This window comes from Bufo gargarizans, chromosome 6, assembly GCF_014858855.1.
Source record: "Bufo gargarizans isolate SCDJY-AF-19 chromosome 6, ASM1485885v1, whole genome shotgun sequence".
In the NCBI taxonomy this organism is placed as follows: domain Eukaryota; kingdom Metazoa; phylum Chordata; class Amphibia; order Anura; family Bufonidae; genus Bufo; species Bufo gargarizans.
Window position 1 is genome coordinate 43,314,345 of NC_058085.1, and position 25,697 is coordinate 43,340,041.

General features: G+C 44.3%; 3 protein-coding genes across 3 annotated transcripts; 2 read left to right on the top strand and 1 right to left on the bottom strand.

Annotated features, from left to right (window-relative positions):
- Positions 1 to 1,131: 1,131 nt before the first annotated feature.
- On the bottom strand, positions 1,132 to 10,832 carry LOC122941225 (E3 ubiquitin-protein ligase Midline-1-like). Its single transcript, XM_044298298.1, has 2 exons — positions 10,756 to 10,832; positions 1,132 to 2,905 (listed from the first exon to the last, which is right to left on the bottom strand). The coding sequence occupies exons 1-2, from the start codon at positions 10,756 to 10,758 to the stop codon at positions 1,283 to 1,285; spliced, it is 1,626 nt and encodes a 541-aa protein (XP_044154233.1). The 5' UTR covers positions 10,759 to 10,832; the 3' UTR covers positions 1,132 to 1,282.
- Positions 10,833 to 18,749: 7,917 nt separating this feature from the next.
- LOC122941229 (E3 ubiquitin/ISG15 ligase TRIM25-like) lies at positions 18,750 to 19,394 on the top strand. Its single transcript, XM_044298302.1, has one exon. It carries the CDS (start codon positions 18,774 to 18,776, stop codon positions 19,392 to 19,394), a length of 621 nt encoding a protein of 206 aa, XP_044154237.1. The 5' UTR covers positions 18,750 to 18,773.
- An 8-nt stretch (positions 19,395 to 19,402) lies between these two features.
- Positions 19,403 to 21,201, top strand: LOC122941228 (butyrophilin subfamily 2 member A2-like). The gene has a single exon (XM_044298301.1). The coding sequence runs from the start codon at positions 19,403 to 19,405 to the stop codon at positions 20,324 to 20,326; it is 924 nt and encodes a 307-aa protein (XP_044154236.1). The 3' UTR covers positions 20,327 to 21,201.
- The last annotated feature ends 4,496 nt before the right edge of the window (positions 21,202 to 25,697 follow it).

Sequence of the window (25,697 nt, forward strand, 5' to 3'; positions counted from 1 at the left end):
CACTGCTAGGCGGGAGCCTCCTCCAAGCAGTGTAAGTTTGTAAACAAAAAAAAGCCCTTGCCCTGCACAATACAGCGCAGGATAAGGCCTCTTTCACACGACCGTTTTTTTTTTCCGTTTTGCGGGCCGTTTTTTGCGGTCCGTATACGGAACCATTCATTTCAATGGTTCCGCAAAAAAAACGGAATGTACTCCGTGTGCATTCCGTTTCCGTATTTCCGTATTTCCGTTCCGTTTAAAGATAGAACATGTCCTATATTTGGCCGCAAATCACGTTCCGTGGCTCCATTAAAGTCTATGGGTCCGCAAAAAAACGGAATGCATACGGAAATGCATCCGTATGTCTTCCGTATCCGTTCCGTTTTTTGCGGAACCATCTATTGAAAATGTTATGCCCAGCCCAATTTTTAATATGAAATTACTGTATACTGTATTTGCCATACGGAAAAACAGAACGGAACAACGGAACGGAAACGGAACCACAACGGAAGCAAAAAACGGAACAACGGATCCGTGAAAAACGGACCGCAAAACACTGAAATGGACATACTGTCGTGTGAAAGAGGCCTTAAGGGAGAGCATCGGAGCATGAAATCTCAGAGGGGCTGTCTGGGTGAAGATGATATGTTCAGGTTCAGGTCTGAACCTGGACAAACCCTTTAAAAACTTATTATAATCCTAAACACAGTCCCTTTAGGACATGATCTCATACTGAATAACTAGAGCCCAACTGGGAAAACTTCCTAAATTTTATAAAGCACTCAGCATTCCTATCTTATCATTATATATCCTAATTGTGCTCCAGAGCTGCACTCCCTATTCTTCAGGCTGCATAGCTGAAATCTAACACTCTCTGCCTGTTGCGAATATATAGAAAGTATCACTTTCTACATATTCAGACAAATATCATTTTACAGCAGCAATAGGCTCTAGGAAAAACTGTCCCGCTAATGTAGGAACTCTGCTTTCAGAGGAAGGTGTGAAAGATTTGAATTAAGAGTTCCAGATTTGGGAATGTAGGTCTAGGCTATAAAAACAGGCTGCAACTCGAGATCAGTGCAAAACAAAGAAAATTTATTTACAAAGTCAAACTTTTTTTAATTTATTTTTTATGTATCTCAAGTCAACAGATTAAGATGAATTAACATTTATTCAGCAGATGTGGCTGCAGCATCCACATCTCATTGCCTTTAACGTCAGTATCTCTCTGCATTAGGATCCTCCCTGCTTTCTCACTGGCTGTAATTTGAGGCAGCCTGATATATAGTATATTGAAACAAGCCTAACTTAAGACCCTCACCCAAGCATTAGACCACACAACGATCACTGGGTACAGAGCCTCGGTGAAGGTGGCATTGTAAGTATATAAGTGTCTCATCGAGTCATCCAGCTCATAGAAAGACAGCTGTCCAGCCATATAATCCAGATAGATCCTCACTTTATAGCAGGTAGCTCTGTATACTAATGGGATTTCTTTCCGGTCATGCCTTACTGAATATAGCTTATTAATTCCACGCAGACCCCACGACGACTTATTATTTCCAATGAGGGAATATTTTCCTTTTCTTCCTATACTTGCATAGGTCATTCCCACTCTCCATCCTCCCTCCTTACTTACTTCTACATCCCAGTAAAGTCTTCCATCAGAAAAACCCTTCACACTTAAAACTCTACGAATCACAAATCTCTCTCGGGTTAAGGGACGACCAAGATGGACTTCCGACCAGGAAGCAGTTTTTAGGTCATCCGAGATAAATACATCATTAGAAGCGGTGTTGACATCCAGCAATATGCCAGAAGCCTCCTGCACATAGTAGCCCTTCTGTAGGCTTGAAATGATGTTCACTATACCAGTGCTCAGGGTCTGGCTGATCACATCTTCAGCCAGATCATCAGGTTCGGTCATTTTTAGGTTATTGTTGTTATCGGACATCACCTCAGCAAAGACCTCTCTGTCTGCCTGTAAGAAGAGTAACGGATCCATCATATGACATCGCTCATCTATAGTAGATATTTTACTGGAAAGATAGTCCTTCTTCAATTTCAGCTGCTGGGTCAGTTTAGAGACAGACATTGACACCCGACCTTTTTGCTTAGTGATCTCTTTCATAACCTGATTCTTTAATGTATCTTGCTTCATCATGAGGTTTCTAAAATGGGTAGAGACCCTCTCCGTAACATCGGCTACTTTTCTTGGTAGGCGATTTACGTGGTCCTGGAGATATTGGACTCTCGTTTCAAGCTCTCCTCTTTCTTTGACGATATTTTCTCGAATAATCCTTAGTTTTTCTTTTTCCTGTTTAAAGGCTTCATTCAATAATCCAACTTTGTGTCCTCTGTGCTTTTCACCCAGGCAACAAGAAACACACAAACACTCAGCATCCTCAGTGCAGTAATACACAATGTCCTTCTTGTGCACAGAGCATCTACCAATCTTGAGGGAATTTGTTGGTTGAATTAAGGTATGTTCTGGGGACTTGCTGTGTCCTTCCAGGTGAAGTTCACATAGGGAAACTTTGCACAACCGGCACGTTTTCAAAGCAACCACAGGAGTATCACAGGATGTACAAAATACCTTACACTCTTCCAGTTCTTCCTGAGAAAGAAAATGCTCCGCTATGTTACACAGTGTGGTGTTCCTCTTCAGCACAGGACGTATATGAAATTTAGCTCTGCATTGAGGGCAGCTATTGGATACAGATGGCTCCTGTGTATCTAGCGTGGCCTCCATACACTTCTGGCAGAAGTTGTGTCCGCACTGCAGAGTTACGGGATCGGTGTAGAGTTGAAGGCAGATAGGGCAGGTCAGCTCATCTTTCAGGTCAACAGAAGACATCATATGGCAAAAGGAGGAACTCAGATCACACCCTCTCGAGGCCTTCAGTCTATCTTCATGTACACGACTCTGGAAGTAGACCAAACATCCCATAAGTGAATTGTTTCAACTGAAATGCGTAAGCCTGTGTCTACGCTAACATGTTTTTGTATTTTAAGAAGAAATAAAGAATTATTACTAGTAGAAAGAGGGAGGTGCTCATGCCGCTCTACAGAGCACTAGTGAGACCTCATTTGGAGTATTGTGCGCAGTACTGGAGACCATATCTCCAGAAGGATATTGATACTTTGGAGAGAGTTCAGAGAAGAGCTACTAAACTGGTACATGGATTGCAAGATAAAACTTACCAGGAAAGATTAAAGGACCTTAACATGTATAGCTTGGAAGAAAGACAGAGGGGATATGATAGAAACTGCTAAATACATAAAGGGAATCAATAAGGTAAAAGAGGAGAGAATATTTAAAAAGAAGAAAAACTGCTACAAGAGGACATAGTTTTAAATTAGCGGGGCAAAGGTTTAAACGTAATATCAGGAAGTATTACTTTACTGAGAGAGTAGTGGATGCATGGAATAGCCTTCCTGCAGAAGTGGTAGCTGCAAATACAGTGAAGAAGTTTAAGCATGCATGGGATAGGCATAAGGCCATCCTTCATATAAGATAGGGCCAGGGACTATCCATAGTATTCAGTATATTGGGCAGACTAGATGGGCCAAATGGTTCTTATCTGCCGACACATTCTATGTTACTTTAAGAGGAATATACCAGATCATACAGAAAAAAAAAAAAAAAACGCAGGCAAGCTTCTTACCATATACCAGGGTACCGATTTGTGGTTTCCAAACTTTAGGTGTTCTACAAGAGTTATTCGCAAATGGAGATGAAATTTCTGAATTTCTATTTCTGGTAACCTTGCCTCACAAAAATGTAATATAGATAAACCAAAAATCATATGTACCCTAAAAATAGTCCAAACAAAACTGCCATCCTTTCCCGTAGTTTCCAAAATGGGGTCACTTTTAGCGAGTTTCTACTATAGGGGTGCATCAAATGGGACACGGTGTAAATAAACCAGTCCAGCAAAATCTGCCTTCCAAAAACCATACTGCGCACCTTTCCCTCTACGCCCTACAGTGTGCCCGTACAGTAGTTTACAAACACATATGGGGTGTTTCTGCAAACTACAGAATCGGGGCAATAAATATAGCATTTTTTTGGCTGTTAACCCTTGCTTTGTTACTGGAGGAAAAAAAAAAAAAAAAAGGATTAAAAATGGAAAATTTGCCAAAAATAAAGAGTCTAAATTCTGAAATTTTATCTCCATTTGCCATTAACTCTTGTGGAACACCTAAAGGGTTAACGACATTTCTAAAATCAGTTTTGAATACCTTGAGAGGTGTAGTTTCTAGAATGGGGTAATTTTTGGATTTGAATTTTATATAAGCTTTACAAAGTGACTTCAGACCTGAACTGGTTCCTAAAAATTTGTAGTTCTATCTGTGTAATGGACATGTAGCAGAGCTGTGTATAGATTGGAATAAATAAAAAAAAAATATTATATATATATATATATATATATATATATATATATATATATATATATATATATATATATATATATATATATACATATATATACACACACACACACACGATGAGGCAGCACTCCAAATAAAGTGAAGAAATGGTGGATCTTTTATTCCCCTCTGCAACGTTTCAACCGTCTCAATGCAGTCAACTATATATAGTTGCGCTAACTAATGATCATGTAGTAGAGCTGTGTATGTAATCTGTATATGGGAGCGCCAGGCGGGCGCTGTGTCCCACTGTTATGACGAGAGTGGTCTTGTTTTTTCTTATTGCCATTTCTGCGCAGAAGACATCATAGAGGAGACTAGTAATGGTTTCCCTGCAGAAATAGTCCTACATAACTATGAGGCTGCCAAAAAAATACTCCTCAAATTTGTTAAAAGGAGTATTTTTACTCTCCTGGAAAAAAAAAAAAATAGTGCGACCTCTGGTTGTGTGTATGAGCTGTAAAGTTGACATTTATTCTTCTACACTTGGGTTGTCTCTGAGTTTTGTCTGCAACAGATCCTGCACCTACTCATATCTGTCCACATTTGGACGTTATGAATGGACCCAGGGTTAGCACCCAAAAATATACACTCACCTAAAGAATTATTAGGAACACCATACTAATACGGTGTTGGACCCCATTTTGCCTTCAGAACTGCCTTAATTCTACGTGGCATTGATTCATCAAGGTGCTGATAGCATTCTTTAGAAATGTTGGCCCATATTGATAGGATAGCATCTTGCAGTTGATGGAGATTTGAGGGATGCACATCCAGGGCACAAAGCTCCCGTTCCACCACATCCCAAAGATGCTCTATTGGGTTGAGATCTGGTGACTTTGGCGGCCATTTTAGTACAGTGAACTCATTGTCATGTTCAAGAAACCAATTTGAAATGATTCGAGCTTTGAGACATGGTGCATTATCCTGCTGGAAGTAGCCATCAGAGGATGGGTACATGGTGGTCATGAAGGGATGGACATGGTCAGAAACAATGCTCAGGTAGCCCGTGGCATTTAAACGATGGCCAATTGGCACTAAGGGACCTACAGTGTGCCCAGAAAACATCCCCCACACCATTACACCACCATCAACAGCCTGTACAGTGGTAACAAGGCATGATGGATACATGTTCTCATTCTATTTATGGCAAATTCGGACTCTACCATTTGAATGTCTCAACAGAAATCGAGACTCATCAGACCAGGCAACATTTTTCCAGTCTTCAACAGTCCAATTTTGGTGAGCTCGTGCAAATTGGAGCCTCTTTTTCCTATTTGTAGTGGAGATGAGTGGTACCCGGTGGGGTCTTCTGCTGTTGTAGCCCATCCGCCTCCAGGTTGTGCGTGTTGTGGCTTCACAAATGCTTTGCTGCATACCTCGGTTGTAACTAGTGGTTATTTCAGTCAACGTTGCTCTTCTATCAGCTTGAACCAGTCGGCCCATTCTCCCCTGACCTCTAGCATCAACAAGGCATTTTCGCCCACAGGACGGCCGCATACTGGATGTTTATGCCTTTTCACACCATTCTTTGTAAACCCTAGAAATGGTTGTGTGTGAAAATCCCAGTAACTGAGCAGATTGTGAAATACTCAGACCGGCCCGTCTGGCACCAACAACCATGCCACGCTCAAAATTGCTTAAATCACCTTTCTTTCCCATTCTGACATTCAGTTTGGAGTTCAGGAGATTGTCTTGACCAGGACCACAACCCTACATGCATTGAAGCAACTGCCATGTCATTGGTTGACTAGATAATCGGACTAATGAGAAATAGAAAAGGTGTTCCTAATAATTCTTTAGGCAAGTGTACATACACCTCCTCAGGTCACGAGTTCCCCACCACTGGCTTAAAGGGGGTGTCCGAGGTACATTTTCTTCTGTGCCGCTTCCAGTGTAGCGCTACAGTCCTCCCAGTTTGTGATAGTTTTCCTGGCTGCAGCAGTGACATGCTGTGCACACATCACTGCTACAGCCAATCACTGGCCTCTTCAGGGACATACTGCACACTACTGAAGTCAGTGATTGGCTGTGCAGTGATCTGTGTGCAGGGGACGTCACCGCTGCAGCCAAGAAACTGCTCAGAAATGCAACACTGGAAGAAGCAGAGGAGAAACATTGAAAGTAACTATACTTTAAAAGTAGTGAAAGTGAACAAAAGGAGGTCATGTCATTTTAAGCCCACACTGAATGCTGTAAAAACAAAACCTTGTCGGAGTTGAAATTTTTTCCCCCACAATTTCAGCCCACAAAGAATTCTCCAATATAAATCGTGATGAGCGGGAGGTGCCATATTCGATTTCGCGATATTTCACAAATATTCGATTGAATATTCGTGTTATATTCGTCGAAATCAAATATTCGCTATTATTCCAATTACCGCAAATAATATGCGATTTAATTAATCGCGTATTGCGATTTTTTTTTTTCTTTTGATAGTATAAGGCAACGTTCCTATGACTAATTGACTATGGCTAGGCTACTGTGTATTTTACGAGTATTCTTAATATTGCTCTAACTTAGTCTTTTAGAATATTCGTAACATTCTAAAAGACGAAGTTAGAGCAATATTACGAATTTTCGTAAAATACACATATAGATTGTAATTTAGCTAATATAGTGCTAAAATCCTTTTTTTTCCTCAATTTTTTTGCCTCTTATGAACTTAAGTTTTGTAAAATATGTACACTATTAAAAAAATTACTATAGCAGTATATTAGCTAAATTACAATCTGTGTACAGGTCCTTCTAAAAAAATGAGCATATTGTGATAAAGTTCATTATTTTCTGTAATGTACTGATAAACATTAGACTTTCATATATTTTAGATTCATTACACACAACTGAAGTAGTTCAAGCCTTTTATTGTTTTAATATTGATGATTTTGGCATACAGCTCATGAAAACCCAAAATTCCTATCTAAAAAAAATTAGCATATTTCATCCGACCAATAAAAGAAAAGTGTTTTTAATACAAAAAAAGTCAACCTTCAAATAATTATGTTCAGTTATGCACTCAATACTTGGTCGGGAATCCTTTTGCAGAAATGACTGCTTCAATGCGGCGTGGCATGGAGGCAATCAGCCTGTGGCACTGCTGAGGTGTTATGGAGGCCCAGGATGCTTCGATAGCGGCCTTAAGCTCATCCAGAGTGTTGGGTCTTGCGTCTCTCAACTTTCTCTTCCCAATATCCCACAGATTCTCTATGGGGTTCAGGTCAGGAGAGTTGGCAGGCCAATTGAGCACAGTAATACCATGGTCAGTAAACCATTTACCAGTGGTTTTGGCACTGTGAGCAGGTGCCAGGTCGTGCTGAAAAATGACATCTTCATCTCCATAAAGCTTTTCAGCAGATGGAAGCATGAAGTGCTCCAAAATCTCCTGATAGCTAGCTGCATTGACCCTGCCCTTGATAAAACACAGTGGACCAACACCAGCAGCTGACATGGCACCCCAGACCATCACTGACTGTGGGTACTTGACACTGGACTTCAGGCATTTTGGCATTTCCCTCTCCCCAGTCTTCCTCCAGACTCTGGCACCTTGATTTCCGAATGACATGCAAAATTTGCTTTCATCCTAAAAAAGTACTTTGGACCACTGAGCAACAGTCCAGTGCTGCTTCTCTGTAGCCCAGGTCAGGCGCTTCTGCCGCTGTTTCTGGGGAATGCGGCACCTGTAGCCCATTTCCTGCACACGCCTGTACACGGTGGCTCTGGATGTTTCTACTCCAGACTCAGTCCACTGCTTCCGCAGGTCCCCCAAGGTCTGGAATCGGTCCTTCTCCACAATCTTCCTCAGGGTCTGGTCACCTCTTCTCGTTGTGCATCGTTTTCTGCCACACTTTTTCCTTCCCACAGACTTCCCACTGAGGTGCCTTGATACAGCACTCTGGGAACAGCCTATTCGTTCAGATATTTCTTTCTGTGTCTTACCCTCTTGCTTGAGGGTGTCAATGATGGCCTTCTGGACAGCAGTCAGGTCGGCAGTCCTACCCATGATTGCGGTTTTGAGTAATGAACCAGGCTGGGAGTTTTTAAAAGCCTCAGGAATCTTTTGCAGGTGTTTAGAGTTAATTAGTTGATTCAGATGATTAGGTTAATAGCACGTTTAGAGAACCTTCTCATGATATGCTAATTTTTTTAGATAGGAATTTGGGGTTTTCATGAGCTGTATGCCAAAATCATCAATATTAAAACAATAAAAGGCTTGAACTACTTCAGTTGTGTGTAATGAATCTAAAATATATGAAAGTCTAATGTTTATCAGTACATTACAGAAAATAATGAACTTTATCACAATATTTTTTTTTTATTTTTTTTAGAATGACCTGTATTTTACAAATATTCTTAATATTGCTCTAACTTCGTCTTTTAGAATATTACGAATATTCTAAAAGACGAAGTTAGAGCAATATGAATATACGTAAAAAGTTGAAATCGCAATTCGATTATTATAACTTGAATTAATCGAATTGCGATTTCAACTTAGCACTGCTATATTCCATATTAGGCTAGAATTAACGAATATGGAATATAGCAGTACCAAGTTGAAATCGCCATGCGATTACTTAGAGTTATATTAATCGCATTGCGATTTCAACTTTATGCTGCTGCTGGGTCTCAACTAAACCAGGTCCAAGTTGAAATCGCAATTAGATGAATTCAAGTTATAATAAATCGAATTGCGATTTCAACTTGGACCTGGTTTACTATGGTTGGCTTCAATGGTTTGGTAGAATTAGCGAATATGACGAATGTATTCCCCAAAACGAAGATAAAGTATTCTCCATCTTCGTTTTAGCTACCTATTCATCAACTTCGCTAATTCTAGCAATCATATAGGAAAGTTGACTATAGAGACAGCTAAGTTTAATTCGCTATGCGATTATATTACTTTGCTTTTTTTAAAAAAATAAATAGAATAATTATACCTGATAAATATTATAATTATTCTATTTATAAAAAAAAAAAAAGCTAAGTAATATAATCGCATAGCGAATTAAACTTAGCTGTCTCTATAGTCAACTTTCCTATATGATTGCTAGAATTAGCGAAGTTGATGAATAGATAGCTAAAAACAATGATGGAGAATACTTCGTTATCTTAGTTTTGTGGAATATGACGAATACATTCGTCATAGTCGCTAATTCTACCAAGCCAACCATAGTAAACTAGGTCCAAGTTGAAATTGCAATGCGATTAATATAACTCAGTAATCGCATGGCGGTTTGAACTTAGCACTGCTATATTCCATATTAGGCTAGAATTAACGAATATGGAATATAGCAGTGTAAAGTTGAAATCACAATTCGATTATTATAACTTGAATTAATCGAATTGCGATTTCAACGTAATTCTCAAATCCGACAGTACATTCTAGTATATGGAGACATTCCCATGGTGATGGGGACGCTCCATGAGCACGGAAGTCGGCAGAAGCGGCAACGGGCACTGACTGGAGCAGCCAGGAATCCAAAGGACAGGTAAGAACAACTTTAGGGAAGTGGGAAAGAAAAAAATATAACCATTAAAAAAAAAAAAATGAATATTCGATTTCGCGAATATATAGAACTATATTCAAAATATTTGCGAAATCTGGAGGGAAAAAAAAAAAAAAAAAAAAAAAAAAAAAAAATCGCAATTCAAATATTCGCGCTCAACACTAAATATAAACTATGGCAAATTAAAGAGATCTCAGTTTTGTCATTTTCAGCATCAACTGACAGTAAACACATTATGACTAAGTGACTATTTATCCATAATGCCCTGTTTTCCGGCACTCTATAGCGGTGACGTGGCATATTCCGTTTTCCAATATAAGACATAGTAAATTAAACGGGGCCATTAAAAATTAGCTCTCATATGGCTATGTGAACGGAAAAATAATAAAGTTTTGTTGGATGCCTCTTCTCACTTGGCCTTACACCATTTGCTAATTCGCTCACACAAAAATGGTAATACACAAGATCTGTCTTCGTCCAGGTCTGCTCAGTTCCTGATAACACTCAATTCTCCCTCAAATATTCTCATCTCTCAGCATACTCCTACCTAATCGACATTTTAGGGCTGTTTCACACGAGCAGATGCCGCAGTAACACGGAGCAGTAACATGACTGATAATGACTGACGACTTTATCTCACGGTGATTTCGTAGTAAAGAGATCACAGAGAGGCACGGAGCATTATCAATCATGTTAATGCTCCATGCCTCTGCAGTCTGCATCGGGTCTTGGCTGTTATTCACGGAGCGGACGTCACGCACGGCATCCGCTCGTGTGAAACAACCCTTACAGTCAGTGTCCCAATCTTTCCCTATTCTGTTTCCACCTGGCTACCAACCATTACAGTGAAAGACAAGTGTTCTCTGGATGAAGCAGCAATTCCTACGCTCCAAACCTCCGGGCATAGACTGGAAAACCTTGGCATGCCTCATGATTTTCCTCGCAGATGACTGGCACACCTGAAGAAAACAAGAATGTCAGCAGATTTCCTCCATTTATGATAAAAAAAATACTAACTCTGCCCTTTGTCAAAATAACTTCTACTTTTTACTTTCTCCTAGTCCTAAATTGCGCTACCACTTATTTGAGAGGTATTATTGACAACCTCTCATCTCTCAGTCTCCCAGAAGCATCAACCCTAGTCTCTCCCATATTTCCTCTGGTTTACATTCAGCCTTCGATCCAATGACTGAAGTCTCCAGACTCCTCTTCTCACCCCACTACTACTTGCAATAGTGACCCCATTTTTCCCCACACCACCTTATTTGCCGCCATAATTTATCTAACTACCCAAAACCTCAGTTTTTTTATTTATTTTTTAACATGTCATAACCACAAGAAAACAGAAACACTGTAACCAACCCTTCCCCCCCCCTCTTTCATTTTCACTCCACTTCTAACCAAGACCCCTTTTGTTGTCTTGACTGTTGTATTATATTGTACTTTTAGAATATATTTTATTTTACTAAATTGTTAACTTTTTTTGAACATAAAAATGATAACATAAATAAAAAAATAATAATACCCACACACCACTACCTACTCCTTGACCCATCCTGCACTGGCAACCAACCAATCTCTAAGGTCACGTTCACATCTCCGGTTCTCTACCTGATAAGCCTGCCAGAGTTCACCACATCCAGCATTTCAAAAACTTGATATACTGTACAAGCATGGATTCTACACTGTAATCCGATGAGGGAAAGGGAACTATTTCTCCTTTTGGAGGACACAAGGACACATTCAAGGCAATGCTCCTCTGGGGGGGGGGGGGGGGGGATCCAAGGTTGCTTTACTATAAATAAATGTTCTACCTTGAGACCTGATTAGAGAGAACCAACTGGGTGAAAAGCAATCACCCCAAAACAGTTGCATGCAAGGGAGGTACTGGACTGGCTATAACCCTAAATTATGTTTTAAGACCTGTCTAAAAAGGTGTATTTTTTTTTTTCATAGGATACCTACCTTCCAACTGGTGGCACCGCTTTTCTTTCTGAGTAGAGCTATGTTATTTTCAACACCGTAAAACATTGAAATAATGTTGTGGCGGGTTAAGCGTGGCAAATCCCTATGACAAGTTCCCTTCAAACCTGTGCAGGGATACAGACACTATTAGCAAGTTAAAGTGAGGAATTATTTTCTAAATCTTGAGCCCAGTCCAGGTGTCCCAGGTATCTCCACCGATCCCAATAAGGAGGATACCTAGTCCCGTTGGGGAAGTGGTTGAACCATCGCTCTCCATTACAGCCCAAGTGAGAGAGATTCAAATGCATTGACATGCCAACTCTGCATCAAGAAGAAGTACCTAGGATCCACATGTGGTATGCACATGATCGGTCTGGTGGAGGTCTGACACTTGGCACCCAACATAGGTCAGTTATTACCTAGAGTAAACAGTGTACTGCACACTCCGGAACTGTAGCAGATGTTCCTATTCAAGTGAACGGTAGCCAAGCGCATTACCGAGAACGTCCAGAACATTTTGTGTGGAGCCAGAACACAGGTTACGCAAATCGAGGAAGTATCAGGACTTGTAAAGATTTGTATTACTATGTTGTTACTATGATGATTACTATGTACCCTGCATCATACGACTTCATACTGTTCATACTTTGAGATTATACCTGTTACTCTGATTTTCTGTATAACTGTGTACTGTTTGTACAACTATATGCTCAAAAAAAAAATTTAAAAAAAAAATCTAAAAATTAAAAAAAAAAAAAAAAATTGTTAATAATCACATTTGCAATTACCTAGCTCTAATCTGTGCCATGTGGGAGGGGCATAAAATCCAGATTGAAAGCAATTTTTCAATGCGCCCTGTTGGTCAGAATCCTTGAACTTAAAAACCTTGGTTTATCACTCTGGCAGAAAGCTACGCACCTAGGCTAAGATGTCAGCTCTGTTCAACGTTGTATGTCCAGGTGGTTGGGAGAATGCACCCGTTGCTGTAATTCTAGCTTATCAGAGATGCAAACCTCTGCATGGACGGATCGTCAAAAGAATGGCGCATAATGATCCATTCTGTACTGCAAGTAAAATTGGACTTCACATCCCAAGCCTAGGGCAGCGAACAATGTCTACACAAACTACCAGGTGGCATTTGCATTCAATTGGGGTAAGAGCCAGACATCCAGCTACAGGTTGTACCATTGACCTCTTGCCACCAGTCAAAGGCCATCATGGTGCACAACAGCAATGACTGTTAGATTAGGGATCTATCCTCTTCAGTGATAAGTCCTCCTTTTCTCTCAGATGCAATGATAACTAGAGATTGGTCTGGATACCATGCGGGCAACACCATGGAGAGGACTTCGGGCTGGTATGACATTCCCTTGTGAAGTTCATGACCTCACTGGCCTAAGGAAAGTAGCGAGAAGAACATGGTGCTCATAGGACTGTTGGTAATAACCAAGGGTAAAAAAGGGGAGAAGGGGGTACCTCTTATTACACCTGGCCCCTCCCATACCAGCCGAATACAAATGACACCGACAACCATTCTTCTTTAACTCTAGCAACAGCTATTAAGCGGCAAAACCATAAAAACACCATAACCAAACAGGGCGGTCTGCCGGCCGCTAGACTCTCAGTGGGCAAGTACGACAAATTGTCTCCAACACCTCTCCGCTGTATTCACCTGACGCCATAAAGGAGACCTGTCCTCTGAAACGGGGCTCTGACCACCACCACCGAACAAAAACAGGGCCTGCTCCACCCTATTCTGGAGGCCAGAAAAAAAAAATATATGTCCAATCTGAAATTGGAAAGGTGAACGCCGTCAGGCCTCATTAACGAACTGTTATCACCCTCCAGCTACGCCCCCCCCGGGACCTAACAAAGCGGGATATACGACGTGCATTCACCCTGTGCCTGCATTTTTCCACCACTTCCCCATCCCTGGCACCTTGCCATACTACCCAGGGAATGACCTTGGACCAGACCAAAACCACCTCCTAAAAAAATAAAAAAAAATAAAAAAAAAGGACGGACACTGCTCCAAGTTAGACCGAATAAGGGTCAAAAGCTCCGCCAAGCGCAGGGAACCTATATCATTGCCCCCCACATGAATGACCAGAATTACCAGACCTCTTGCCTGGAACCACCTAAGGCCACGAATCTCCCTCCAGAAGACATCCACTTCCCGTAAACAGACGGACCGCCCGCAGGGCCTGCATTTGGCTCTCTGTGCCACCCAGAAGATATATGAATGACCGACCCATCCATATGGCTGGCCGGCCCAGACCTGCAAGAAAAAAAATATCATTAGACCAAACGCAAACAGGAACCCAAACTAACGGGGTGCAATGTAGTTACCAACATCAACCACAAGAAATATATCCATCTCCTTGATTTTAATTTTTTTTATTATTTTTGTTTAAAATCAGAAGGTCTGGTCTAATATATCCTGCAAAACAAGCAGATGTCCACCTGCCAATTCTCATAACTTCCGCCTCAGGCAAACCAGCCAAGCCGCCTCCGTAGCGGTCCCAACCCGGGGAGCGTAGAGCACTTGAAGCGGATATCAACTGCACCGGGCAAGCTACCGCCGGGACCGGGTGAAGGGAAATCCATGTCCCCAAGCCGAACTGATCCGTTTTGGAGCGACAAATGCAAATTACCCATGACAACATGCTGACACAACAGACCCCCTGGCTTGCGACATGAGAGAGCAACCAACTCGAAGGGCCGCAAAAAAGGCTAGACTAAAGCTTGCAGAAAACAAGGCAGCCTCAAAAGGGCGATATACAGACATCCGGAAAACTGCTAATCATCCTATTTAGGAGGCTGAAAGAGACGGGACGCCGACTTTCCCGGGAGACGTACTCCTTCCTCCAACCCCGCAACGCCTGCTGAATAATAAACTGCTTAGCGAGTACCGTCCAGCCACGCAACTGTAAATGAAAAGCAATCCCCGACAGACGTCGCTACGCAACTGCCGCAGAAACACGCATGGACTGCAACAACCACTCAATCGTGACCTCCAAGTGCAGATTATCATGCGAACAGACGTCCCTATAACCTACCATCCCCCATCATTCAGCCCAGGCCTTACCATACGCCTGCCAGGTAGCAGGGGAAACCGAAGAGCTAATTAACAACATCAGCTGCTGTCCACCGGCTGCCACAGGTACTGTGGGCATTCCCTGCCTTTCTGATCCACCTCTGGTAGAAGGGCCCGAAAATCCTGCCAATAAAAAACGGGAAAGAGCATCAGCAACTTTGTTATCTACCCCCAGAACATGACGAGCCCTAAAACAGATATTGCACTCAAGGCACCGCAACACCAAGTGCCACAGTAAAGCCAGCACCGGGAGGGAACAGGAGGAAAACCACCCCCAAAATTGTCCAAATCAGGAAGCCTGCCCCCCCCCCCCCTCTCATAACTCAACCACCACAACAAACTGGGAACAGCTCTAGTAACGTGAGATTCTTGTATAAAACGGAGACCTCCACAAATCTGGCCACGAGGAAGCACACCATTCGGACCCGAAAATAGTCCCAAAACCACATTACCCCGAAGCATCTGAAAACAGGAATCGGAATTTCAGATCTCGCTGGATATGCAACATGTGTGGCCATTCTAAGAGTGTAGAAACGCTCTCCAAACTCCCAAATCCTCCTTCAGAGACTTAGTAAGACGGATGCGATGCCCACTAGTTGTGCCCGCCCTTGGCCCTCCCCTAGCCTGCCCTGCAGCTCCCAATGGATTCCGGAAGTTACTTAGGGTTCCAATTTCCTGCGCTGCGGCCGGGCCTGCAGCGCTTGTGCCTGGCTCCGCCTCAGTCCTTCAGGTATGCCCTCGTTCCGGCCCCCTCCACCGCCTACCTCATCTGCTGCTCGTGCGCCCTGCTCCAGTCTGACTCCTCCTCCCCAGTCAGGCCCGAGCTGCTCGCGGTCCGCGGCTCGGGCCTGGCTGCCTGTGTGTAGTGTGTGTGTTAATTAAAAAAAATAAATAAATAAAATAAAATAAAATTCAACAGAAAGCGGTCCGGATGAGTCCCCAGTGACGTAGGGCCCTTAGCCACTGCTATGGTTGCTATGGCGATCCCTACGCCACTGCCCAAGAACCTCCAGGTGCTCCTGCACAGATTTAAGGTTATCCGGAAAAAAACTGGAAACCGATTGAGAACGAATAGAATAAAAAACCCAAACCGAAAGGCAGTTGTGCTGCTGCCTGCTAATTGGGGCTCCTGTCTAGCCAGGGGCCCATCGCGGCTACTTGTGTCCGATTTGATCGGGCTGCTTGGGAAGTTAAACAGGGGGGGGGGGCACGCCTATTAGCCAGGTGAGAACCGTTGCAGTCTGAGCATTCATGCTTATATTTGCACAAACCGGCGAACCTGCAGTACCCTGCATTAAACGGCCCCTGGGTGGAAGATCCCCCTGAACCAGGGGGTGGCATTTGTGACACCATCAATCTCAGCCAAACATCCATGGCCTTAACCCCCCAACCAATTTCCGGTTGCAATGCCAAGTGGCACCGAAACTCCTCATCATAACACAAGGCACTCCCGCCATGGCACTTGTAAGCGCTGTAAATGGTGTCCTAGTAGACAAATTCCTAACAGCGGTCAGGGTAACGCTGACCCTTAATGCAACCCAAAACCGAGAAGGCCTGCAACCAATTGTTCATGGTTTTGGCCACCCTGGGCCTACGCTCGTAAGGCTTATCCAAAAAACGCCTGTCCCTGTTGACCAAATCCACCGATATTGGGGACCAGATATCAATATACTGGTCAGCCCAAATTCTTTCACGGACGGTCTCATCCAAGTGGGCTCCAAAGGGACTAACTCCACAAAAGCAAGAATCCTTATGGACCCATGCCAACACACGCACCGGCTTGGGAGGGACAGAAGACCCAGGAATTTGGGCAGGCTGCTGCAACCAACCATTCTAAAAGTGCCCTCACCACCGCTGTGGTGTCTGCACTACCACTGCCCGTTCCCCACACCCCCGTAAGTTGGTACTCACCAGACGTAGGTAGGGCTGGTGCCACCGAAGGACCAGGCACAGGAACTGCATGCCGAAGGTACGTAGCAGGAACCAGGCTATGGGTCCTGGAGGACTGGCTAGGCATCCGTCTCTTGCGTTTGTATCGCGACATCTGACCAGACTCCTCTGATGCGCCCGACGACCCATCCGAGGATGATTGAGCGCCACCTAGAGGATCTGGAGCGCCCACTCCTCGCCGAGTCTCTGGACGGGACAGACACCTACGGGAATCGCGGTGACCATGCCGCCCGCTTTCCTGTGAGAAAGATGGAGAACCAGACAGCTTCCTGCGTGATCTCTGGGGAGCAGAAGGAGGCATAGGGGGTGGTGGGGGTCATTATTGGGGGCTCCTCCGGCACCCCACTGATTTATTCAGGGGCAGAAGCACCACTCATGGCAGAAGCAGGGGCCACTGTAGCCTCGCCAGCCTGCGGGCCATGCACGGCAGGGGGCACTAAGGACCAGGAGGGGAGGATGTGTAGAGGGAAGCCCCTGTGATGAGGAGCTGCTGGAATTGGCGCCCATCCTGCAGCTCAACTGCTCGCGCCACAAAAGGTACCCGGGATGGAACGCCAGGTGGACCGCCTGCCCCCCGCCGCAGCCCCAGAGCTAGCCTCCAATCACGACAGCTCCCTAGCAGGACAAACAGGAACAGGGGAGGAGAAGAGCAGGGGAGAGCAGAGGCTGCTCAGAAAAGAGCGCAGCCACCCCTCGCCCTCCTCCGTAGCTCTTGCCTGAAGAGCCTCCCAAGGGAAGCATCACCTGCGGCCATCTCTCGTGCGGACAGAACGCAGTGAGAACTCACCACCACAACGCTTCCGCTAAAGAGGAAGTGAAGAGGCGGGGCAGGGGAGTATATAAGCCCTGGTTGACTACCCGCCCCCTTATCCAGCAACAGGAGGATCCCGGCCATTAACCCCTAACCTCCCTGACCACCCCTATCCATGCCACAAACGGGGCCAGGACGCACCCCTTAAAAAAAATAATAATAATTATATAGATGGGGGGGGGGGGGGGAATCACCAGTCTCTGCTCACCCTGCCTAGCCTGTCAGGTGCCCACCAGAACCCCAGGCCTTCTCAAATAGCTGACCCCCTCCAATTAGATGCTGATGACCTATCCTAGGTCATCAGTTACAAGTAGTCAGACAGCCTCATACCCCAGATTAGATGAGGATATTATTATTAATAAATAACTACAGTAAGGCTAATTTCACACTTGCGGCAGGACGGATCCGACAGGCTGTTCACCATGTCGGATCCGTCCTGCGGCTATTTCGCCGTGCCCGCGGACCGCCGCTCCGTCCCCATTGACTATAATGGGGACGGGGGCGGAGCTCCGGCGCAGCACGGCGGTGCACGGAGAAAGCCGCCGGACTAAAAAGCCTGACATGCAGTAATTTTAGTCCGGCGGCCTTTCTCAGTGCACCGCCGTGCTGCGCCGGAGCTCCGCCCCCGTCCCCATTATAGTCAATGGGGACGGAGCGGCGGTCCGCGGGCACGGCGAAATAGCCGCAGGACGGATCCGACATGGTGAACAGCCTGTCGGATCCGTCCTGCCGCAAGTGTGAAAGTACCCTTAGCCCATTTCCAGTAATGTCATCCCACACAAACTATGGGCGCTCAAAAATTCACTGTAGACTGTAAACCTTTGTAGGTTAAAAAGGAGCTGTTTAATGTAATTCATTCTTCAGCCAATATGCCACAGATAAAGCTCATCAGGAGTTAAAAAGGAAAAATAAATCCCCCACACCCTTTTCAGGGAAATCGAAACTTATGTCTTCAGAGGTGGAGTTCTAGCAAGTTACAAAGGAAATACGTTGCTCCCTGCATTGCCTTCACTGTCCTCTCTATGCTTCAGCAATGGCTTTGGCTGCTCTGAAAGAAGAACTCACCTGCTCCATCTGTCTGAACATTTATACAGATCCTGCAACACTGAAATGTGGACACAGCTTCTGCGGGGAGTGTATAGAGAATGTGCTCGAAACACAGTCTGCATCTGCAAATTTTAAATGCTTTACTTGTCCTGAATGCAGAGGAGAGTTTGAGGCGTTCTCAATGCCGCAGAAGAATGTAAGTCTACATAACATAGCAAAGCATGTCCTCTCTGCCAAGCAGGAAAAGGCAGTCGTAGAGATCTTTTGCACTTACTGTATTCAGTCACAGGTACCAGCCATTAAATCCTGCCTCTGGTGTGAGGCTTCATTGTGTGATGACCACCTGAAGGTTCACAGCAAGTCTAAAGAGCACATCCTCATAGAGCCCATGACTTCAACAGCAAACAGAAAATGTTCAATTCATGATAATGCCCTCTTGTATTACTGCACAGAGGACACCTTGTGTGTCTGCGTCTCCTGTAGCCTGGCTGAAGAACACAAGGGTCACCATATTGAATCATTGAACGAAGCCTCCGAGAGGATTAAAGGAAGTCTGAGGGATCTTCTGAGAAATCTAACCTTAAAGAGACAGGAGACCAAAATGTAAAGACAGATATGACGGAAAAAGCAGTTCGCATAAAGGATATGATCACCACCCTATTTAGCGATATCAGAAGACAATTAGATTTATTACAGAGTAAAGTATTTTGTGAGCTGTCCAGTGAAGAGGAGCGAGTGTCGCTCTCAATCTCTGACCCGATTAAGCAGCTGGAAACTGAGAAGGACAAAATGTCTGTGGAGATTAATCAAATTGATGAGATGTGTAATATGACAGACCTGTTAGCTCTACTGCAAGCTGGAAAATCTAGTTTCCCTGGAATGGACAAAAAGATTCTAAACGAGAAAAGGGATGCTCTCCATTCTATAAATGGCTTGGATGAAGGTCTGATTGCAGCTACCTTCTACAAAGGTTTAGCAGATATTGTGACTGGGATAAAGAGGAGATCCTATGTCGCAGCAGACTTGGACATTTTATTGGATGTAAATACAGCAGCCAACTCTTTAGCCATTTCCGCAGACTTAAGACTTTCCTCTAGTTCAGTAATAGAGAACGATTACACAGAGACACCCCAGAGGTTTCAATCCCATCAAGTTTTAAGCACCAGGAGCCTTAGTACAGGACAACATTATTGGGAAGTAGAAACAGCAAGAACTGGAACCTTTAGGTTAGGGGTGGTTTATGCGAGCATAGACAGACAAGGCGGAACATCATTCATTGGAAATAATGATAAGTCTTGGGGTTTGCGTAGGTGTAAAAATCAGTATTCATTTCGTTATGACCAAGTAAATGTTAAGATACCTCACAAGCCCTCCAGTCAGACTCTAGCAATATTTCTGGATTATGAGGCTGGCCAGTTGTCTTTTTATGAGCTCAGTGACCCCATTAGACACCTCTACACCGTAAAAACCACATTCACAGAACCAGTTCACCCTGCATTTCTCATATGCGATAACTGCTGGATAAGAATTATCACTTAGATTTAGAAAAATAAATAAAAATCAATCTAGTCCTAGATCATAGATCAGTCTGATTAGGGACCTCCACTTGCCAACATTTGCTTTGACACAAGCCATATCTTTGATCCATAGTAGTTTGGTTCCTAAATGTCTGCATACGCCTCATTTGTCTACACATCCTTATGTTATCTGATTAACTTCCCCTTCATTTCAGCCACAAATACCCCCCACCCCTCACCAAATTGTAGGGCAATACAGCGACAATGGAGGATATTTCACACTGTATAATTTTCCCATGGAATGTCCTTGGTTATGCTTCTTCTGAACAATCAGGTGGTGTAAGTCTTTACAAATGCGGCTACCTGACACGGTAATAAATAGTTTTCCCCCATGTTAAGTTGTTTTTCTTACCTTAATGCAAAATAGAAATACTCCTCTTAGCATTTATGAGAATTATTTTAACTAAATAAAAGGCCGGACCGGGGCAGAGCATTAGGGGAGGCTGGCATGACGGGGGGTTTGGTTAGTGAGACCAGGGGAGGGGCGAATGGGTAATTTGAAAAAGGAGTGGACTATGAGGGGGTTAAAATGGGAGGTGAAGCAATGAATGGGCGCCATTTTGTGAAGGGAGAATGAACAGCTACCACCCACCCTCCCTGTTCTTCTGGGGCAGCTAGGTGCAGTGAGAGTTCTTGTTTTGGGGCGGGGCATGGATTTTTGTCACGGTAGTTGGTGGCGAGAGGTCCTTGAAGTTGTATTAAATCTCTGGTGGGGAGGATGGGAGGCATCCATGGTTGGCGGTTGGTTGTGGCAGGGTTAGGGGTCCATCAGTGGTGCCTCCGAGCTAGCGCTTATCGGCTGGGGACAAGATGGTGTACCCTGGGCGGTGTTAAGTAACTATCTGGGGCTTAAAGGGCTTCTGTCACCCCATTAAACCGTTTTTTTTTTTCTTTACTAATAATCCCTACACTGCGATCTCATCATACATAAGCTAATTAATGATTTTCGTTCAGTAGAATTTGTTAAAAATCGATTTTTGAAATATGTAAATTACCTTGCTACCAGCAAGTAGGGCGGCTAGTTGCTGGTAGCAGCCGCATCCTCCGATGGTAATGACGCCCCCTCTGCTTGTAGATTGACAGATCCCGTCCGCTGGCCCTTTCTCTTCTGGCCCTGCCTGTTTTGATTCAATATCTGGCGCCTGCGCCGCGGCCGAACCTCTCTTCAATCTGCGCAGGCGCACTGAGAGGCGGCCGCTCGCTCCTCAATGCGCCTGCGCCGGGTGTAGATGTGACGTCATCGGCGCAGGCGCATTGAGGATGGAGCGGCCGAGCCGCCTCTCAGTGCGCCTGCGCAGATTGAAGAGAGGTACGGCCGTGGCGCAGGCGCCAGATATTGAATCAAAACAGGCAGGGCCAGCAGAGAAAGGGCCAGCGGACGGGATCTTTCAATCTACAAGCAGAGGGGGCGTCATTACCATCAGAGGATGCGGCTGCTACTGCAACACGCCAGACCTGCAGGGCATAGACGAAGTGAGGTCACGGTTATGGGCAATCGAGGGTACTCACTATATTTGAAGAACCCTGGGCAGGCGCGTGGCAGTGAAGGAGAGGTAGACACGGTTCCTCTGGGGCACGCTCTGTAGATAGGGACCAGGCCTGATGGTGGATGAGGTGCCCTGGATGTTACAGGTATTTTGTGTGCCTGGGGCAAGGTCCCTGTGGTATTCGTGACGCCAGTGCCTTTGGACGGTGGCACGCCGGTTGGTGGTTGGAATGATGGAGGTACACAAGTATATAGTGAACCAAACGTAACTTTACTGACCAATCCAACTTTGTACAGCAGGTAGTAGTACAGTCTTTATATTACAGTTCCACAAGTAGGCTTATTCACAATATGGCAGGCAATAGTCATGCAAGATACGCAGAGGGTAACTTCACAAGCACTCAGCAGCAGGTTGTACCTTTCCTCAGATTCAATGTACAGTGTCCTTTCTAGAACTCCTGCTCTGGCTTTATATCTCCCAAGGCCCGGATGCCTAAAAGGGTGGCTTAAATCCTTGGTTACTTTCTTCCTCAGGTATTAGATTCTTGCTACACTTTTCTAGGGTCCTCTGCCCATCAGGGTCACTTTGCTTACCCTGGGTCGCCTCCTCCTATAAGGTGGATGACTGTAGGTTTCTCCCAGGAGGTTGGGTCCTGCAACTGGGGTATCTCTTCAGAGCTAACTTAGGCTCTCTTGTTCTCAGGCAGGCTGGAGCTTCTCAACAGCCTCCTGGACATCACTAGCAGCCAGGGCTATCCAGCTGCATGTCAGGAGCAGGCTTCTTAACCTCTGTCTTCTCAGACTCCTGACTCTGCACACCCTCTCCCTGTCTGGGCCTGGACATTTATACTAGGGGCTCCCTATCTCCCTCTAGTGTCTGGGATGTCTAACTACACCCAACTAGGCCTGCTGTTGCATCATACAGGGGTACATTGCATATAACAACACATTAAAACATACATTAAATGCACAATTAAATATGACATTTCTGTTCCTTGTGAGTAGGAGTAACGCGCACACCAATTGACCCTTGTGTAGTGCCCACCCCTACCTAGTGGGACACTACACTACCAGCAAGTAGCCGCCCTACTTACTGGTAGCAAGGTAATTTACATATTTCAAAAATCGATTTTTAACAAATTCTACTGAACGAAAATCATTAATTAGCTTATGTATGATGAGATCGCAGTGTAGGGATTATTAGTAAAGAAAAAAAACAAAAAACGGTTTAATGGGGTGACAGAAGCCCTTTAACCCCTCAAGGACCAGGCTCATTTTCACCTTAAGGACCAGGCCATTTTTTGCAAATCTGACCAGTGTCACTTTAAGTGCTCATAACTTTAAAACGCTTCGACTTACCCAGGCCGTTCTGAGATTGTTTTTTCGTCACATATTGTACTTCATGACACTGCTAAAATTGGGTCAAAAAAGTGAATTTTTATTGCATAAAAAAAATACATTTTTTAGCAAAAATTTAGAAAAATTAGCAAATTTCAAAGTTTCAGTTTCTCTACTTCTGTAATACCCCCAAAAATTGTGATGACTTTACATTCCCCATATGTCTACTTCATGTTTGTAGCATTTTGGGAATTATATTTTATTTTTTGGGGATGTTACAAGGCTTAGAAGTTTAGAAGCAAATTTTGAAATTTTTGAGAAATCTTCAAAATCCCACTTTTTATGGACCAGTTCAGGTTTGAAGTCATATTGTGAGGCTTAGATAATAGAAACCTCCCAAAAATGACCCCATTCTAGAAACTACACCCCTCAAGGTATTCAAAACTGTTTTTTCAAACTTTATTAACCCTTTAGGTCTTCCACAAGAGTTAATGGCAGATGGAGAAACAATTTTGAAATTTCTATTTTTTGGAAAATTTTCCAATATAATCAATTTTTTCCAGGAGTAAAACAAGGGTTAACTGCCAAACAACACTCAAAATGGGTTGCCCTGATTCTGTAGTTTGCAGAAACACCCCATATGTGGTGGTAAACTACTATTTGGCCGAACAGCAGGACATAGAAGAAGGGGAACGTCATATGGTTTTTGGAAGGCAGATTTTGCTGGACTGGTTTATTTACACCATGTACCCTTTCAAGCCCCCTGATGCCCCCCTAGAGTAGAAACTCCATAAAAGTGACCCCATCTAGGAAACTACGGGATAAGGTGGTTGTTGTTTTGGGACTATTTTTGGGGTAAATTTGATTTTTGGTTGCTCTATATTACTCTTTTTTGAGGCAATGTAACAAAAAAATTAAATTCGAAAATTGTTTCTACATTCGCTATTTAGTTTTGTGGAACACCTAAAGGGTTAACATAGTTTGTAAAGTAACTTTTGAATACCTTGAGGGGTGTAGTTTTTTAGATGGGGGTCACTTTTTTGGAGTTTCTAGTCTAGGCTACATCAGGGGGGCTTCTAATGGGACATGGTGTAAAAAAAAAAAAAACTGTCCATCAAAATCTGCCTTCCAGAAACCGTATGGAGTTCCCTTCGTTCTATGCCCTGCCGTGCGGCTATATAGCCATTTACGACCACATATGGGGTGTTTCTGCAAACTACAGAATTGGGGCAATAAATGTTTAGTTTTGTTTGGCTGTTAACCCTTGCTTTATTACCGGCAAAATGGATTTAAATTTAAATTTTGCCCAAAAATAGGTGTTTTGGCACCGTTTTTATTTTATATTTTTAACACCGTTCATCCGAGGCGTTTGGTAAAAAGTTATTTTTATAGCGACGACTTTTACGCATGCGACGATGCCCAATATGTATGGCTCTCAGACTTTGGAGACACTAAGCAGGCATCCTAAAACTGCGGCCCTCCAGATGTTGTAAAACTACAATTCCCACCATGCCCTGATGATGGCTGTAGGTTGTCTGGGCATGCTGGGAGTTATGGTTTTACAACATCTGGAGGGCCGCAGTTTGAGGATGCCTGCACTAAAACTAATATTTTTTGGGGAAAGAAAAATTGTTTTCGTGTCTCCAAAGTCTGAGAGCCATAGTGTTTTATGTTCTCTAGTGAACTGTTGGGGATTATAAAAATTTAGTACTCCATGGAAGTGTGATACTCCCTGAAGCAATCGATAATGCAGAGGCCCGGATGATCGGGGCACGTGTCACATTGAGTGGTGGTGTCCTTCCGTATCCCCCTCTTGTGACACACTCTGCACTTTTTTTGGGTTCGTCCCTTCTTTCCAGTATGGGGGACCACACCTGGAAAGTGTTGGCCAGGGACGATCCGGGCGCCTCCAGTTCCCGAGGTACTCCGGCCTGCTCTTTCCCGGTCCGAAAAGATCAGGTCCTTGAGGACTGCCTCATAGAATTGGAGGAATGTCCCTGTGCTGCCAGCGCTTCGGGATAGTACAAAAGAGTTGTACATGGCAACCTGCACCAAGTAGACCGCAACTTTTTTGTACCATGCCCGGGTTTTGCGCATGGCGTTATATGGCGTGAGGACTTGATCAGAGAGATCAACTCCTCCCATATACCGATTGTAGTCGACGATACAATCGGGCTTGAGGACAGTTGCCGCGGTACCTCGCACAGGGACTGGGGTGGTGCTGTTACCGTGGATTGTGGACAGCATAAGGACATCCCTCTTGTCCTTATACCTGACCAGCAACAGGTTTCCACTGGTAAGTGCACGGGTCTCACCCCTGGGGATAGGTACCTGGAGGGGGTAGGCAGGGAGGCCGCGTTGATTTTTCCGCACGGTCCCACAAGCGAACGTGGATCTGGCGGCAAGGGACCTGAACAAGGGAATGCTGGTATAAAAGTTATCCACGTACAAGTTGGTGTAGGGGCAAGTGGCAGGGGGGGGGGGGGTCAGGGGTTAGGGTTAGATGGAT